Here is a 15,521-nt window from a genome sequence, read left to right as displayed (position 1 = left end):
AAAACAAACTCAAACTCATATTAATAGCACCAACTTGGGCAAGGCAACCCTGGTACACAACGCTGCTAGACCTATCAGTAGTACCCCACATCAAATTGCCTAACAGGCCAGATCTATTGACACAACACAACCAAAAGATCAGACACCCAGATCCACCATCGTTGAATCTAGCAATCTGGCTCCTGAAATCCTAGAATTCGGGCACTTACAACTTACCCAAGAATGTATGGAAGTCATAAAGCAAGCCAGAAGGCCATCCACCAGGCACTGCTATGCAAGTAAATGGAAGAGGTTTGTTTGCTACTGCCATATTAATCAAATCCAACCATTACACACAACTCCAGAACATGTAGTGGGTTACTTGCTTCACTTACAAAAATCTAACCTGGCTTTCTCTTCCATTAAAATACACCTTGCAGCAATATCTGCATACCTGCAGACTACCTATTCAACTTCCCTATATAAGCTACCAGTCAATAAAGCATTCATGGAGGGCCTTAGGAGAATTATACCACCAAGAACACCACCTGTTCCTTCATGGAACCTAAATGTTGTCCTAACTAGACTTATGGGTCCACCTTTTGAACCCATGCACTCCTGCGAAATACAGTTCCTAACCTGGAAGGTTGCATTTCTCATCGCCATTACTTCCCTAAGAAGAGTAAGCGAGATTCAGGCGTTTACAATACAAGAACCTTTTATACAACTACACAAGAATAAGGTCGTCCTAAGGACTAATCCTAAATTTTTGCCAAAGGTTATTTCACCGTTCCATCTAAATCAAACAGTGGAACTTCCAGTGTTCTTTCCACAGCCAGATACCGTAGCTGAAAGGGCACTACATACATTAGATGTCAAAAGAGCATTAATGTATTACATTGACAGAACAAAGAACATCAGAAAGACTAAACAACTATTTATTGCATTTCAAAACCTCATGCAGGAAACCCAATATCAAAACAAGGTATAGCCAGATGGATAGTTAAATGCATCCAAATCTGCTACCTTAAAGCTAAACGACAGCTGCCCATTACACCAAGGGCACACTCAACCAGAAAGAAAGGTGCTACCATGGCCTTTCTAGGAAACATCCCAATGCAAGAAATATGTAAGGCAGCCACATGGTCTACGCCTCACACATTCACCAAGCACTACTGTGTAGACGTGTTATCCGCACAACAAGCCACAGTAGGTCAAGCCGTATTAAGAACATTATTTCAAACTACTTCCACTCCTACAGGCTGAGCCACCGCTTTTGGGGAGATAACTGCTTACTAGTCTATGCAAAACATGCGTATCTACAGCGACAGATGCCATCAAACTGAAAATGTCACTTACCCAGTGTACATCTGTTCGTGGCATCAGTCGCTGTAGATTCGCATGTGCCCACCCGCCTCCCCGGGAGCCTGTAGCAGTTCGGAAGTTACCTTCAACTATTTGTATATATATCATCTCAACCTTAAATAGGTACATACTTAGTCACTCCATTGCATGGGCACTATTACTACAATTCAACTCCTACCTCACCCTCTGCGGGGAAAAACAATCGAAGATGGAGTCGACGCCCATGCGCAATGGAGACAAAAGGAGGAGTCACTCGGTCCCGTGACTCGAAAGACTTCTTCGAAGAAAAACAACTTGTAACACTCCGGCCCAACACCAGATGGCGAGCTATGCAAAACATGCGAATCTACAGCGACTGATGCCACGAACAGATGTACACTGGGTAAGTGACATTTTCATTCATTATCGTTTTATCTTTCAGCTGCTGGCTCAGCCAGTAGCATGTGAAGGGAGGGATGGGCTGGGCCACGGGAGGTGGGAGGTGGGAGTAAGGAGGAGGAGAGAATGCACTTAAGTGCTCATGAGTGTTTGGCTGGCCATCTTGGACCAGCCAAACACACATGCGCATTTACGTATCTCCAGCCCTGCTGTGTAAAACAGTCAGGCTGGAGAAACTGCACAGACCCCAGGGTTGTGTCTGAGTGGCAGTTCAAGCCGGTCAGACCAATCCTGATGCTGCTTTCATGCTATGTTTAGCATGAAAGCAGCACCAGGATTGCTGGGGAACCTGTACTGGTGTCCCAGTGAATGCTGGGACACCACATCAGGGGAAGAGGAGCAAAGCGGCAGGAGGCGGCGGTGACGGCAAAAGGTACGTTTAAAAAAAAATAGAAAAATAAAAATATATCCCACCCTTCACCCCTGTGTCCCTGTCCCTCCCCCACCCGCCCTTCCCCTTGAGATTTGCGGCGGCCGCTGCTGGATGTAGCCCAAGTCCCTCTGACAGACTGCTGGCTTCCAAGTCAAGAAACCGAGGCTTCTTGGTAACGCAAATCCAACAGACTTCAGCCAGCGTTGCTACCCTCTGGAATGAAGTTTGTATGCAAAAGACAGCTCCACCTCTCAGAAGACAGTGGCCTGCCCCAGAAGGAACATTGCAAAGTCTGTCAGCAAAATTAGGGGAGTAGCCACATACCTTTTGTTTTCAAGGAAGCCAAGAGCACATATGACAGGAATGTTGAAGGATGCATTTTCACTTCGACAATCTAACTCAAACTGCAATTCATAATCAAGACGTTTCCCCCAGTATTAAGATGTCCATTGAGTCGCTGCGGGCTCATATGCAAGTTTTGAAAACTTGAGTGTCACAAGGATCTGCTCGCCTTTTGTTTTCAAGATAGCCGTGTAAAAATAATCCGCAACGCCTCAAGACCTTCGAAAATATGTTTTCATTCTGACAATCTGACTTCGACTGCAACTCTTTATCCAGACAATATTTCTGTATTTGTATTCCTGTTACAGGGTTGTCTATATTTTTATACTTTCTTTTGCAAACTGCAATGTTTCAGCAGAAAACTGCTGTAGTGTAAAGCGCTCCAGTACTTGAGTGGGAATTGTTCACACTGTACAAAACTGCAAACTGAAATAAATTATACATGAGAAATTAACAAATCATTATCATAATCACATTTAATAAATAAAGAAGCCTGAATTCTGGAGAATCACACTTTAAAACGTAATCTGGGGATATCCGAGTTATTTATGACAGAACATGCCACTCCAGGGTACTCACATTGACTCTTTTGGTTTGGATAGATGTTCTACCTACATTTCTTTTTGCACTTTTTGCAGAGCATTTCGATGTTTTCCTATAACTGGGTCTACTTGACCTTAATGTAATGTAAGTAGGAGGATTTTTGCTGTAATGTCGCCATGACAGCTAGTGGAGGGAGAAGAGGAATCTGACACTGTTTTGACTCATGTTCAGGTATTTAAAAAAAATATGGTTTTATTGTTCAGGAATTAGCTGTTCTTTGAGTTTGTGTGGACAGAAGTGACATTAGGTTTTGTGTTAAAAAAATAAAAAAATAAAAAGTCTGGTCAGTGCGGGTAAGCATTCACTTTAGGGGAAATGAGGGCGAATAAATTCCAGTCCAGCATTGTTTACTGCAGAGAATGGTTTATGTTACTGCTTCCAGAAATACTGAATATATCCAGACCTGAGAGTAGCAGGGCAGAACGGAAAATCATTCTAAGAGAATGTCTGCAAAATAGTTTTCCTTGAAATCTGCTGAGAGTGTGTGGTAACAGAAAGTAGTTCAGCCAAGCCCTGCTTTTGAGTGGCCATGGAGCACACAAAGGGCGAGAGCACAAGCGCGTTTGGTAGGAGCTCAACAATGTTTGGATACATTAGGAAGCCGTAAGCATAGCTAGAGTGTGGATTCTTTGTCAGAAAATAAACTCAATATGCCAAGAGATTTTAAGTCAGATTCGTGTGACAAGTGTGTACGAATAAAATCCATGTAAAGGTAAAAGGCAAGCAAGAAATACTTATCTGCAAAGCTGCAGAACACTAAGGACCGTAATAAATGGGGACAAACCGGCATCTAAAGTCACTGAAATGTTTCAATCAACAAAGAGACCGCACAACTGTGGTCTTTTTGTCTGCCCTTTCTTTCGGTGAAGTATTACTTTGTGGTTAAAGGATAAAGATAGGTAGTAGTCCTCTCTGAGTTTTGACCTAGATTACTGCAAGCTCTGCAACGCCATTAATGGCTAATTGTGTGTTAAGAAATTATGCACTAAAGAGACAAAAGTCCTTGTAATGCAGGCCATAGATCCAAAATGGTGAGAATCGTTGTTATGAATAGTACCTTAAGCAGTGCTTAATTTGTGGTTGTTGTTTCCGGTGCTGAGCACCGGCCCTTATTTTTGAGTGCCGGGGCTTATTCTTCTGCCTCAAACATTTTCTGCCAGCAAAAGACATATGGGAAAGACGGAGGAAGGAAAAAAAGAAAAAGCTTCACAATCGGCGAAAGTAGAAAGCTGCAAGAGTGAGCTGAAGGGGCAGGGAGTGGCTTTATATGGATTGAAGATGCCCGAGATGGCTTCAGTATTACACCGCCTCAGTATTCTGTGTTCACACATTTAATTGCAGCAGCCGCGTGTGTAAGAGGAGGGCCTTGGCCACTGGCACCTCTTTATTCACATATTAAGCACTGCCCTTAATACTTCTGTCCTGTAACCATATCCAGCCAGGAATCTCAGAGAGCCAATGTGATTTATTTTAAAGCTCCAATTGTTTAGTTGAATTGAGAACAATTATATTGCCCTTGTTATCAGGTTACGATATAAAAAAGTGTGAACATTGTAACGTACCAGGCACAGAGCAGTGAATGCCCAGTCCCTTGTGTGTACCTTATCGTGATTCATATATTCTTCTATATGTGGGTGTACACACAGTGTTTCAGTTCACTTTAGTATCTGGGTAAATGGAAGACCCCGCGTGCTTTTAAGAAGAGTGCAAGCGCGGAGCGTGCATTGACATGATCGATATTGGTGTTGCCTTGCAGGTAGTGCGGTGGCTTCGGTTGCCGTCGATCCGAGTGGTCGCCTTCTAGCTACAGGACAAGAAGATTCGAGCTGTATGCTGTATGACATCAGAGGCGGCCGGATGGTACAAAGTTACCACCCTCATTCCAGTGACGTTCGTTCTGTCCGCTTCTCCCCGGGGGCTCATTACTTACTCACAGGATCCTATGACATGAAAATAAAGGTGACAGATTTACAAGGTAATTGATCTAAATATTCTTTTCTATTAAATTCGCTCTCTTATTTTCAGGAAAAAAACATTGTTAAAGTAACATTGTTTTCCACAAGGTCTCAAACCCATGGGCGGCGATTCTACTTGGGGTGGACAGATGCGTGGAGTAGTGTTGCCTGGTGGGATTTAGTAATGTTGAACAGAGTGGTAGGAGGGTCATGTAACTTTCAGACTTTTTCACTAAAGGAATATTTTCACACCAATAGAAGAAAAAAAAAGAGAAACCCTGTAAGAGCCATTTTACAACTTAGTACATGAAAATGTTGAAAGCTCGGTACACTGTAATTAAAGCCTGAACACACAAAACTTTAAAATGTGCCTCAGAGCCAACCTTTAGTGCACTTGGGGAACATTGAGAATTTGAAAGGGTTCAAAATCCCACAATGGGCACCCCCGACACATACTACATTAATAGTTTTTTCTCTTATGTTTGTTTGTAAAACTTTACTTTTTCTCAGATACATTCAGGTGCAGTTTTTATTCTGACTGTGTCATTAGCATTTGGATACTAACATTTTCAAGAGGAAGATTCTTAGACCCATTTCACAAAAAGTTGTTAATGCATTTTCTTTATTTGGCAAATCAGGTCCTGAAATGCTATCCCTGACTCACATGGTTTCTAAGTCTGTGCAATGAATAGGTCTTTCCAGTGCTAAGAGATGCGAATTATACATGTATGTGAATCTTAACTTCAAATATTTTTAATCGCTCTATTTTAAACATAATGTAGGACATCAGTACAAGAGCCCCGGTGATTTACCTGACAGCTTCACATAACCACAGAGGGGTTTCCCCTCACAGTTACAGCACCAGAACCTCCATAGGGGCTTCAGGTCACAACACGTTCCTCGCACATGTTGTTCACAGAACCAGGGGTCCACATAGAAGAACCATGAAGAGTGTAGGGACAACCAGTTGTTTCAGCTTATTTGTGTAGGGGGGATTTTCCAGAAGGCCTGGTTATGGAGCAGTCGCTTCTGACAAGTGTGTAGAGTCGATCACCTGTCTGCAGTACTGAGGCTGGATGTTGTCATTGGACTTTGAGGCCACCTACTTCAGTATCCCTATCCACTGAAAGCATTGCAGGTACATCTGGTTTAGATTGGTCTACTTGCAGTTCATGAGTTTGCCCTTGGAGTCCTGCAGTGAGTGTGTTCACTGGGAGCTTGACACCCATGGAAGCTTTTGTTCACATTCAGAAGGAACAAATCTTCCCTAACCTGAATATCTGTGTGGTGATGGTGCCATCAAAAGTGCAGGTTGGTGCAGCTTTGTGAACCTGCATCAACCTGTTTGAAAATCTGAATGTCATATTCAGCTTCAAGATATGTTTCTGGTAAGTACCTCTGGAAATCATATACCTTGGAACACACATGGATCCCAGTTGCTGTGGAAGAAAACATTCACAGCATGGTGCAGGTCCTGTAAAAAGGAAACAGTGAGACGAGTAGACTGATTTGACAAGGAGGCTCTTCCATTACCTGCTGGCTCTCATGCCTTCAGGTCCGATCTCTCTCCCTCGTCTCATCTCTGGAGATCACAGTGTTCACTGATGCTTCCCAGTAGGGCTGGGGAGGACACCGAGGATGGCCAGACAACTATGATCTTTGCCCAAAAATTTGTTGAACATAAAATTGCTGCAGCATCAGGTTGTCGAAATTCCATGGGAGCGGTTCCGGTGTATATCACAAGAAGAACCTTGCTGAGTATGACAGGAAGTACAATTTCTACGCGTAACAACATCCTGAAGCAGGCTGACACCTGCTTGCTGACCCTGTCTAACAAGCACAGGTCACCTTGACTTGGACTGCCACTAAACATTTTCATGATAGCATGACTCTCGCCATGGAATAAAGACCTCCAGAGTAAACAGCTTTAGCAGGACACAGTTCAAATCCCATAAGTAGGTGCTGGAGAGGGTAGTAGTGATCATTGTGGTTGATAACAATAGTATCCCAATAATAGACCTATGTAATATCAGGGGCAGCTGGACATAGTCTCCCTTCACCTCCAGGTTTCAGGAGCCAGGGTCATTGGAGAATATCTTTTGAATAGAGAAGACTGGTAAAGAGAGTTGCTAAGTGCATTCCTGTCAGTTCCTTTGCTGCACTGGGTACTACGAACTTCGATGAATCAAGTTGTACAATGTTCTTGGTGGCTTTGCACTGTGCACAGATAACATGGCTCACAGAGTAACTCTGTGTGCCAAGGCACTTTTGCTTTCTGCTACCAGCAGCCAGTTTGCTGCTGCACAGTGAGGCTGGTAGTATTTTGCATCATGATCTAGAGTTTCTCAGTCTCTTCGCCTGGCTTGAATACTACTGATTGGGCTTCACAAGGTGAATAATGCCTTTCTGAAGAGTTTGTTGTGGATTATTCCACCGGTGTGGAGATCAGTGCTAAAGTGGAAACTCCACATATTGCTCTCGATCAAAGTCCTCTAAATCGTGTGTGACTCTGATCTCAAACTCCTTATTTGGAAGAAGGGCTGTAGGTTGATTCCCGCATTGGTCATGATAGTAGGAGAGATTCAAGCATTCATCCTTGTTGATACCAACAAGGCCATATTGCAGACGAGTGTACTGCTTTCGGAGTACCGTTGCATTACCCAGGTAACAGATTAAGGGATGGGGAGAAAGTTGGCTTGGGTCAGTGTGAAAATCAGAGTGGAGAGGGGGGCGAATAAGACAAGTTGAAACGAACATCACCTTGGCAGCAACTTTCACTCATTGGACCTGAAATACATGGCCTCGAGGTAATAGGGAAACTAACATTGGGCCATGGTGAGGACTTCCAGAGCACAGCGAGACCTTTGATCTCTAAGGACACAAATGAGGCAGATGCTCACACTGGCAGAGGAAGACTAAGGCAATGAGGTAGGGGATCTTGCATGAGGACAGAGAGATGCAAGGGCCCAACACTTCTGGATGAGAGAAAGACACCCGGGCATACTGACACTGCAGCACGAAGACGTTGAGCCAACAGAGGTAATTAAGTCAAAGAGACAGTGACAGTGGGTCTGCGACACTCACTACGACAGCATATAATTACAATGCGACTGGTAAGAGTCACTGGAACAGGGGATACTAACTACTGGAACCAGAAAATTCATTTGAGTAAAACTATAAAGTCGCCAGATATAAGGAAACACTGAGTCTTACAAGAAGTCAGCAGTATAGGACAAAAAAACAAAATCATGCGCATCACAGTCGCTAAAGCAGGATGATGCTTGCATCAGAAATACTGGAACAACATCTTTGAATCCAGAGACACACTAGAACAGACTAGAGTCACTGCTACCAAAACAGAAGAGCCAATAATCACTCTCACGTGGGTTCCATGGAATTTTGCAAGATGAGATCTCCCCATTCCCCTCTGCCATGCTCCCACTGAGCTCAGCCATAGGAAACTCAGCACCAGCAGTGAATGTTGGCTTCCAAGTGATTGAAAGAAACCTACCCTACACCTCAGGTGACTCCCACAATGAAGCAAGTTCAGTAGGGGTGACCAACAAGGGCCTCCGTGGACACCGGCCCCTCAGTAGGAGGAACGACCTGCAGAAGAGAAGCCGTACACGAGACTTAAAACTGTGGTAAATGGCTAAGACATCAGCACAGACGCATAGGGTAATCAAAGGGCAGACTACTCACGCGCACAAAAGGTTAGGTCAAAGGTTGCAATATTTTTTACCCCTGACTTGCCTGTCCTCTGTGTAGGCGCTTTTCTGGGGAAACGCAACAGTCCAGCAGACTTAATATGCATGGCTGGTTTGGCAGAACATGAACAGACCGGATCAGTCCTCAGTGGAGCTCTCCGTCCCTCCATTGGGAAACCCACATGCTGCAGACAACAGTCTGTGCACCAAGGCGACATACATTGGCAGGATGCAAGGTCATTGTACCCACTCAGCTTGTGTACTTTGAGTCTGACCTGTATGAGTCATGAAATTACTGATTGCAATCTATTTAATTGCACCGGGATGAGCCACGAAATGTTTACTCGTCTTCCCACGGAGAGCTCTACTAGAAAGATATGCTGCAGTGGTTCGTATGATCTTCTTGTGGACAGTGCTGACCGTGATACGTCAGTCACATAGACATTTCCTGTATATCTATAAACAAGAAACACTTGCTTGTGCTTTGCGACAACCTGAAATGAAAGTTAGTTTTCACAACTTTTGAGAAACAGTGAACACTAAAGTGTGGCAACTTGAATATGAATGTATTCACTGGAATCTAACTCTAGTAAAAGCAGGGCTAATATCCGTATGGCAGTCAGGTATGCAAGCGTACTCGGTCCAGCGCTGCCCTTGAGCTTCTGAAATAGTTACTCCTTAAATGTTTTTCTTGACTTCGAGTGAATTTGGCCAAAACATGTGTCTTTTATATTGAACCTCCGTGCATGCGTTCGCCTGTCTCCTGAGTTCTAACTCTTACGTCATCCTGTATCCTTCTGAATGCTTCCGGCTTGCGAGCTCACTAATGTGTCCCATCTCTCCTAGGGGACCTGACAAAGCAGCTTCCGGTGATGGATGTCGGGGAACACAAAGACAAGGTGATCCAGTGCAGGTGGCACACGCAGGATCTCTCCTTCTTGTCGTCTTCTGCAGACAGAACTGTCACCCTCTGGACTTACAACCCATAGACTGGAAAGAGCCACGGGCACTAGGTGTGGAGAATGAAAACCTACAACTTTTGTAAGCGTGGACGTGCCAGCTGCTGCTTTCGGCCAGGAGGGGAGCGCCGGGCAACGGGAGCCCCCTGGTCGCTAGGACGTTGTCGTGTAGTATTCCTTACAGTGCTACCCGTCTTCCATGTGCCCTGCTCTGTGACATTCTGTCATTGTGTTGCCAACAGCGCCTGGAAGGCTCCTGTTTTACGTATCTGTGCACTCCAAGCCAGCTGGATGACGTGTTTACATTTTAGTATTAATGCATTCCTTGATCTCGACCTTCCCTGTGTTACAGCTTCTCTTTTTTTTATTAACATAAAACCGAAATAGACGTCACAGGCTATCGGTGTACAATCCACTAACACGAGAATAGGGCAGAATTAACTGTGTGCTGTCCTGTGTTCACATTTCTTTCAGATGCATCAATTTTCAAACGGGCCAACAAGAATCAGTTCCTTTTCCACTGTTCTATCCCAAAGGAATACAACTCATAATTCAGTAAAATAAACGAATGACTGACGTAAAGTAAACCATTTAAGCACTTTTGTTTATACCGTCATATTACAGTGTTATTATTTTCTGGACCTTTTGCACTGGGGACAAAGGTTAATGGAATTGCTTCCTAATGCATGGTTTTCTTCAGACACTAAAAAGCTGAAATGGTAAGCTTTTTGCATTGCAATCTGGCATCGCTTTGTAAATATAAAAGTGTAGACCGTCGTAAGTGGCAAGTTGCTAAACAATCTTAGGAAAGAGCAGGAGAGTAAGAAAATGTTTCTGCTAAATAACACGAAAGGATGTGGGTGCCGCTTTAATTGGGCTACAGCATGGCTTCTAATATTATGTCTGCATGATAACTGTACAATATGCAAACAGCTTGCGTCCCCCTGTGCAAAGGTTTATTTGGATTTTTATTCTTGCACTTTAGTTTCCGTGCAAGCCAGAATTATCGTTCTGTTTTCAGACTAGTACATTCTGGTCATGTTTTGTTATATTTTCTTACTGTACAGATACTTTAGTTTTAATTTAAAACCACAAATAAAGTCTAGGTAATATTATTTATTTGCCATATGCAAGACCTGTGTTTCTAGTGATTATTTTGTATGTCCACAACACAATGCATTTTAACTATTATTAAAAAAGATGGAAAAGGTCATGATGAAATTGTAACTGTGCTCTCAATAAAAACCTGACACTTTATAAATTATTGACTTTATTTTCTGAAACTTGCTGTTTTGTAATGATGGAAGTAGTGCATTTTGTAAATGTTTTGTTAGATTTGTTGTGATCTCGCTTTCTAGGATCCTGTTTTTCTAGTAAAATGTAATTAATGATTACACATGCCATATTATTTAAATAGAGACCCCGTATTATGTAATATCAGTTACTTTTCAGATACATGGCAGGATTAATTCAGTTAGCAAATGGCTTCTCATCCTCCATCTTTACCCTATGCTTGACATAACCATCAAGTCGTAACCAATGGACAAAGTGCCGTTAGTGTAGAGAAAACTAATCTGGTGAATTGTATGGCTTAAAAATGAACATCTTCACCGCTCTCTGAAGCATGATGGTTATATATCTGCCTCAGGCTTGAAGGGAACTGATTCTACAGGTCTTGATTGAACTCTGACCAAGATATTGACCATAAAAGTGGCAGATGACAACGTCAAAGAAAAGCCTGCCCTCTGGGATGTCACTTTCTCAGAAGAAGTTTATCCGGCTCAGGTGTATCAACCTCATGGTCTTACTCAAGCCACAATATTGTGCAGAACCAGCTCCATAGCCCTTAAACACACCACGTGTTATTGACCACTGGGCCAGTCACAGCTCCCCACGCCCTACTGCCTGCCGCTGACAGCTCCGCCCGCATTCCTAAGCCTGATTGCGACAGCTCTGCCTGCATTCCTGAGCCTAACTGCAACAGCTCCACCTGCATTCCTGAGTCTGATTGCGACAGCTCTGCCCGCATTCCTGAGCCCGATTGCATCTGCTCACACCCCTGCCGACGTCTCTTTTGCGCCACTGCTGCTCCTGCCATACCGCCTCCCACCCCAGCCCTTCCCACCTCCCATGACATATCATGGAGGCCGTAGCACGGCTCTGCGTCAAAGGCAAGCCTGTCTCCGCCCGTTCACCTGGACCCAACCCACCACCAGGACCCCTGGTCCTCCCACCCCCTACCACTACACCACGAAGGAGCTTGAACATCAGACACCCCATCAACAGCTGCTTCACGGCCTCCCCACACTCAACCAAAGAGCCCTTCACCTGCCTACACTGATGTTTCTCCTGCAACATGGGCCCACCTACTTACACTAATGCCCACACTGCACTCACACAGAAGAATACGAACAATCAAGCACCACTACAGTGCATCCTGCTAAATGCCCGATCCTTATGCAAACACGCCATGGAAATCTGGGACACCATCACCACCCATGACCCGGACGTCACCTTCATCACCAAAACATGGCTAACACCCTCCTCAAACCCCGAAATCACCATGGCCATCCCTAATGGCTACAAGTTGATACACTGAGACCGCACCAACAAACATGGCAGGTACATTGTCATCATATTCAGGGAAACCATCCAATGCTCCCATCACTGATGATGACCCAATGCCCCTCACAGAACATTGCAACGTCCGACTCCAGATCGATGCCAACATCCCCATGCACCCTCGCATACAGACCCCAAGGACTACATCCAGCCTTTTGTGATGCCATTGCAAACCTCATCGCCCCCCTCACCATCGACTCCCTTCACTGCATCCTACTCTGCAGTATCAATTTCCACCTTACCAACACCAACTCCACTTCCCTCATATAGAACCTCAGCAACATCAGCCTCAACCAATTGGTCACCAAACCCATGCACAAAGACAGACATACCCTGTAAGCCATCTTCACTTCTAGCGACTCAATCAATTTCACCCATGTGACTGGACTCACCTGAACCAACCACGTCATTGTTCACTTTACCATCTCCAATTTCCAGCAGACCACTTCCAAGCAGCTCAGCACTCCCTGCCAAGGCTGGGGCAAGGTAACTGAGACCCTATGGGCATAGGCTCTAAGCACTGTCCCCAAACCCGAGCCCACGGCAGACCCCGACCTCAACCAGGCTGCCAAAACTTCACCACCTGGTTTACCAAATCTGCAGACAGAGTTGCTGAAACCAGCTAAAACCAACACCACCTCCAAGCCAGCGAGATGGTACACTCCTGAGCGCAAAAACTCCAAACGCGACTGCCACCAACTCAGAGAACAATGGCGCGTGATCAAGACCCTTCCAACAGAGGCGTCTACAAGGCAAGCCTCAACAACTACCACCACCACATCAAGGCAGCAAAAGGAGCAGCAATCACTGCCCGCAATGACACCACAGCCAACCACACGAAGGAACTCTTCTGAATCATCAAGGAATTTTCTAACCCTGTAGCCACAGAGACCACCATCCACCCATTTTAGGAACTCTGCAACACCCTCTGACTACTTCCACAGCAAGATCACCACCATATACAACAATTTCGACCCCCAACCTTCCAACTCCAGCCTAGACAACATCTCTCAAGCAGCAAACACCAGCCATACAGTAACCACCTGGTCCTGATTGCCACACAGACCACTGCAGACATCATGTCATCCATCCACTCTGGGGTACCAACCAACCCCTGTCCCTGCTGGCTTTTCTAACCTCGGAACCAATACTATTAGCACAGAATAGCCTGCATCCTTAACACCTCTGTCTCCCCAGCAACCTTCCTGGATGAATGGAAGCACGCAGAGGTCAGACCCCTCCTAAAGACACTCTCCGAAGATCCCACCAACCTAAAAACTACAGACCTATCTTCCTGCTTTCCTTCCCGGCCAAAGTGCTTGAGAAAGCCATCAACCAACAGCTCACCAACTACCTCAAACAAAACCACCTCTCGATACCTCACAGTCAGGATTCCAGGCCAACCACAGCACAGAGACTGCACTTATCAGTTCCACCGATTTTATCAGAACCCTCCTCGACTGAAGAGAGTCAGCAGTTTTGATCCTTCTGGACGTCTCCACAGCGTTTGATACAGTCTCCCCCCACCCTCTACAACATAGGCATTCAACAAAATGCCCTTAAGTGGGTCACCTCTTTCCTCTCAGGCTGCATGCAGAGCATCTGCCTTCCCCCCTTCACTTCTACACCCAAGAACATCACAGTACTCCAAGGATCCTCCCTCAGCCCAACCCTGTTCAATATCTACATTACCCCCCTCGCAAATATCGTCAGATCCTATGAACTCAATATAGTCTTCTATGCTGACGACACTCAACTAATCCTATCACTCACCGAAGATCCATACAACGCCAAAGTCAACTTCCGCATCGCCATGACCAACGTAGCAACATGGGTGAAAAACAGCTGCCTCAAACTAAACACAGACAAAACGTAAGTCTTGATCTTCGGGAACACCTTTGTATGGGACCACAGCTGGTGGCCAGTAGAACTCGGACCAACGCCATCTCCATCAGACCACGCACAAAACCTATATGTCATCATCGACTGGCAAGTATCTGTGAATCGACAAGCAAACTCAGTTGCCTCCTCCTGCTTCTACATCCTCTGTATGCTCTGCGGAATCTTCAAATGGATCCCTACACACACCAGAAAGACAGACATGCACGCCCTGGTCACCAGCCATCTCGACTATTGCAATGCTCCCTAGGTGGGGTGTCCTCCCAGCTACTTAGGACACCAGACTCTTCAGAACACCACAGCCAGACTCATCCTCCACCTCCCCAAGCACCCAACCATCACCACATTCCTAAGGAATCTATATTGGCTCCCTGTCCAGATGAGATGCCAATTTAGAAACCTCAGACTCACATACAAGGTTCTCCACAATGTAAAGCCGTCCTACATCAACCATCAACAGAGCTTCTGCGTCCCAGTAAGAGAGCTACACTCTGCATCGCTAAACCTCGGACACCCTCCTGCCTCAGTCCACCTCTCCCCCACATATCCATCGCAGCCGCAGAAGGTCTTCAAAAAGAGACTCAACACGTGGCTTTTCGACGAAGACAGTGCACCCTCAGCACCCACATACCCTTGGAGGTGATAGTGCTGCCCTTTACAAATGCTATGATTGATTTATTAAACAAAATACTACAAAACTCAGTGCCCGTAGTCCAAACACACTGTAAGATTACCAGATCAGTTGTCCAACTGTCCTCAAATTCACAACAATATCCAATGAGAAATGAAGAGTTTCCAAATAACTGTTTTGGAGGTCAATTGTTAAAATCCCAGTATTTACCAAGTGGCCTGTTATAGTTTTAAAGTCTTCATCCGTCTTAGCGCCAAGTGACGTATATGTATAAATGCTTCAACATTGATTATAAAAAAAAAAAAAAAGGGAAGTGGGGCAGCAACCAGCATAAAATTAAAATAATACATTTTTAGATTGTGAAAATGTATTAATACTCAAACTCAGTAACAAGTCCAGTATTTTAGATTGTGAGCAAGTCGAAATGTGCTTTCTGGTTCGGGAATAGCCAATTAGGGGTTCTGTAAGGTAAATCTGGCAGCTTAATGGTCTGCAAAGTGGGCTCAATAATCAGATTCTCACTGCTTCATAACAAAATCTGATAAAATGCCCCCTCTGGGGAGGCACTATAAAAATATATAAATACACCAGGATGAAGAGATGGAAGAGCTGGTTGAAGTGAATGGATGGTGGTGGTCTTGGTGGGCA

General features: G+C 44.8%; 1 protein-coding gene across 2 annotated transcripts in view; it reads left to right on the top strand.

Moving 5' to 3' along the window:
- Positions 1 to 10,982, top strand: part of WDR47 (WD repeat domain 47) — a 357,246-nt gene extending 346,264 nt beyond the window's left edge. For both annotated transcript variants that reach the window (XM_069232387.1, XM_069232388.1), the window contains 2 exons: positions 4,857 to 5,075; positions 9,609 to 10,982. In XM_069232387.1, coding sequence (XP_069088488.1) covers positions 4,857 to 5,075; positions 9,609 to 9,751 — 362 coding nt within the window. In that variant the 3' untranslated portion in view covers positions 9,752 to 10,982. The remainder of the gene's footprint in view (positions 1 to 4,856; positions 5,076 to 9,608) is intronic.
- Positions 10,983 to 15,521: the final 4,539 nt, after the last annotated feature.

This window comes from Pleurodeles waltl, chromosome 4_2 (assembly GCF_031143425.1).
Source record: "Pleurodeles waltl isolate 20211129_DDA chromosome 4_2, aPleWal1.hap1.20221129, whole genome shotgun sequence".
Taxonomy (NCBI): Eukaryota; Metazoa; Chordata; class Amphibia; order Caudata; family Salamandridae; genus Pleurodeles; species Pleurodeles waltl.
Note: the sequence above shows the minus strand (reverse complement) of the source record. Positions and strands in the feature narration are given on the sequence as shown.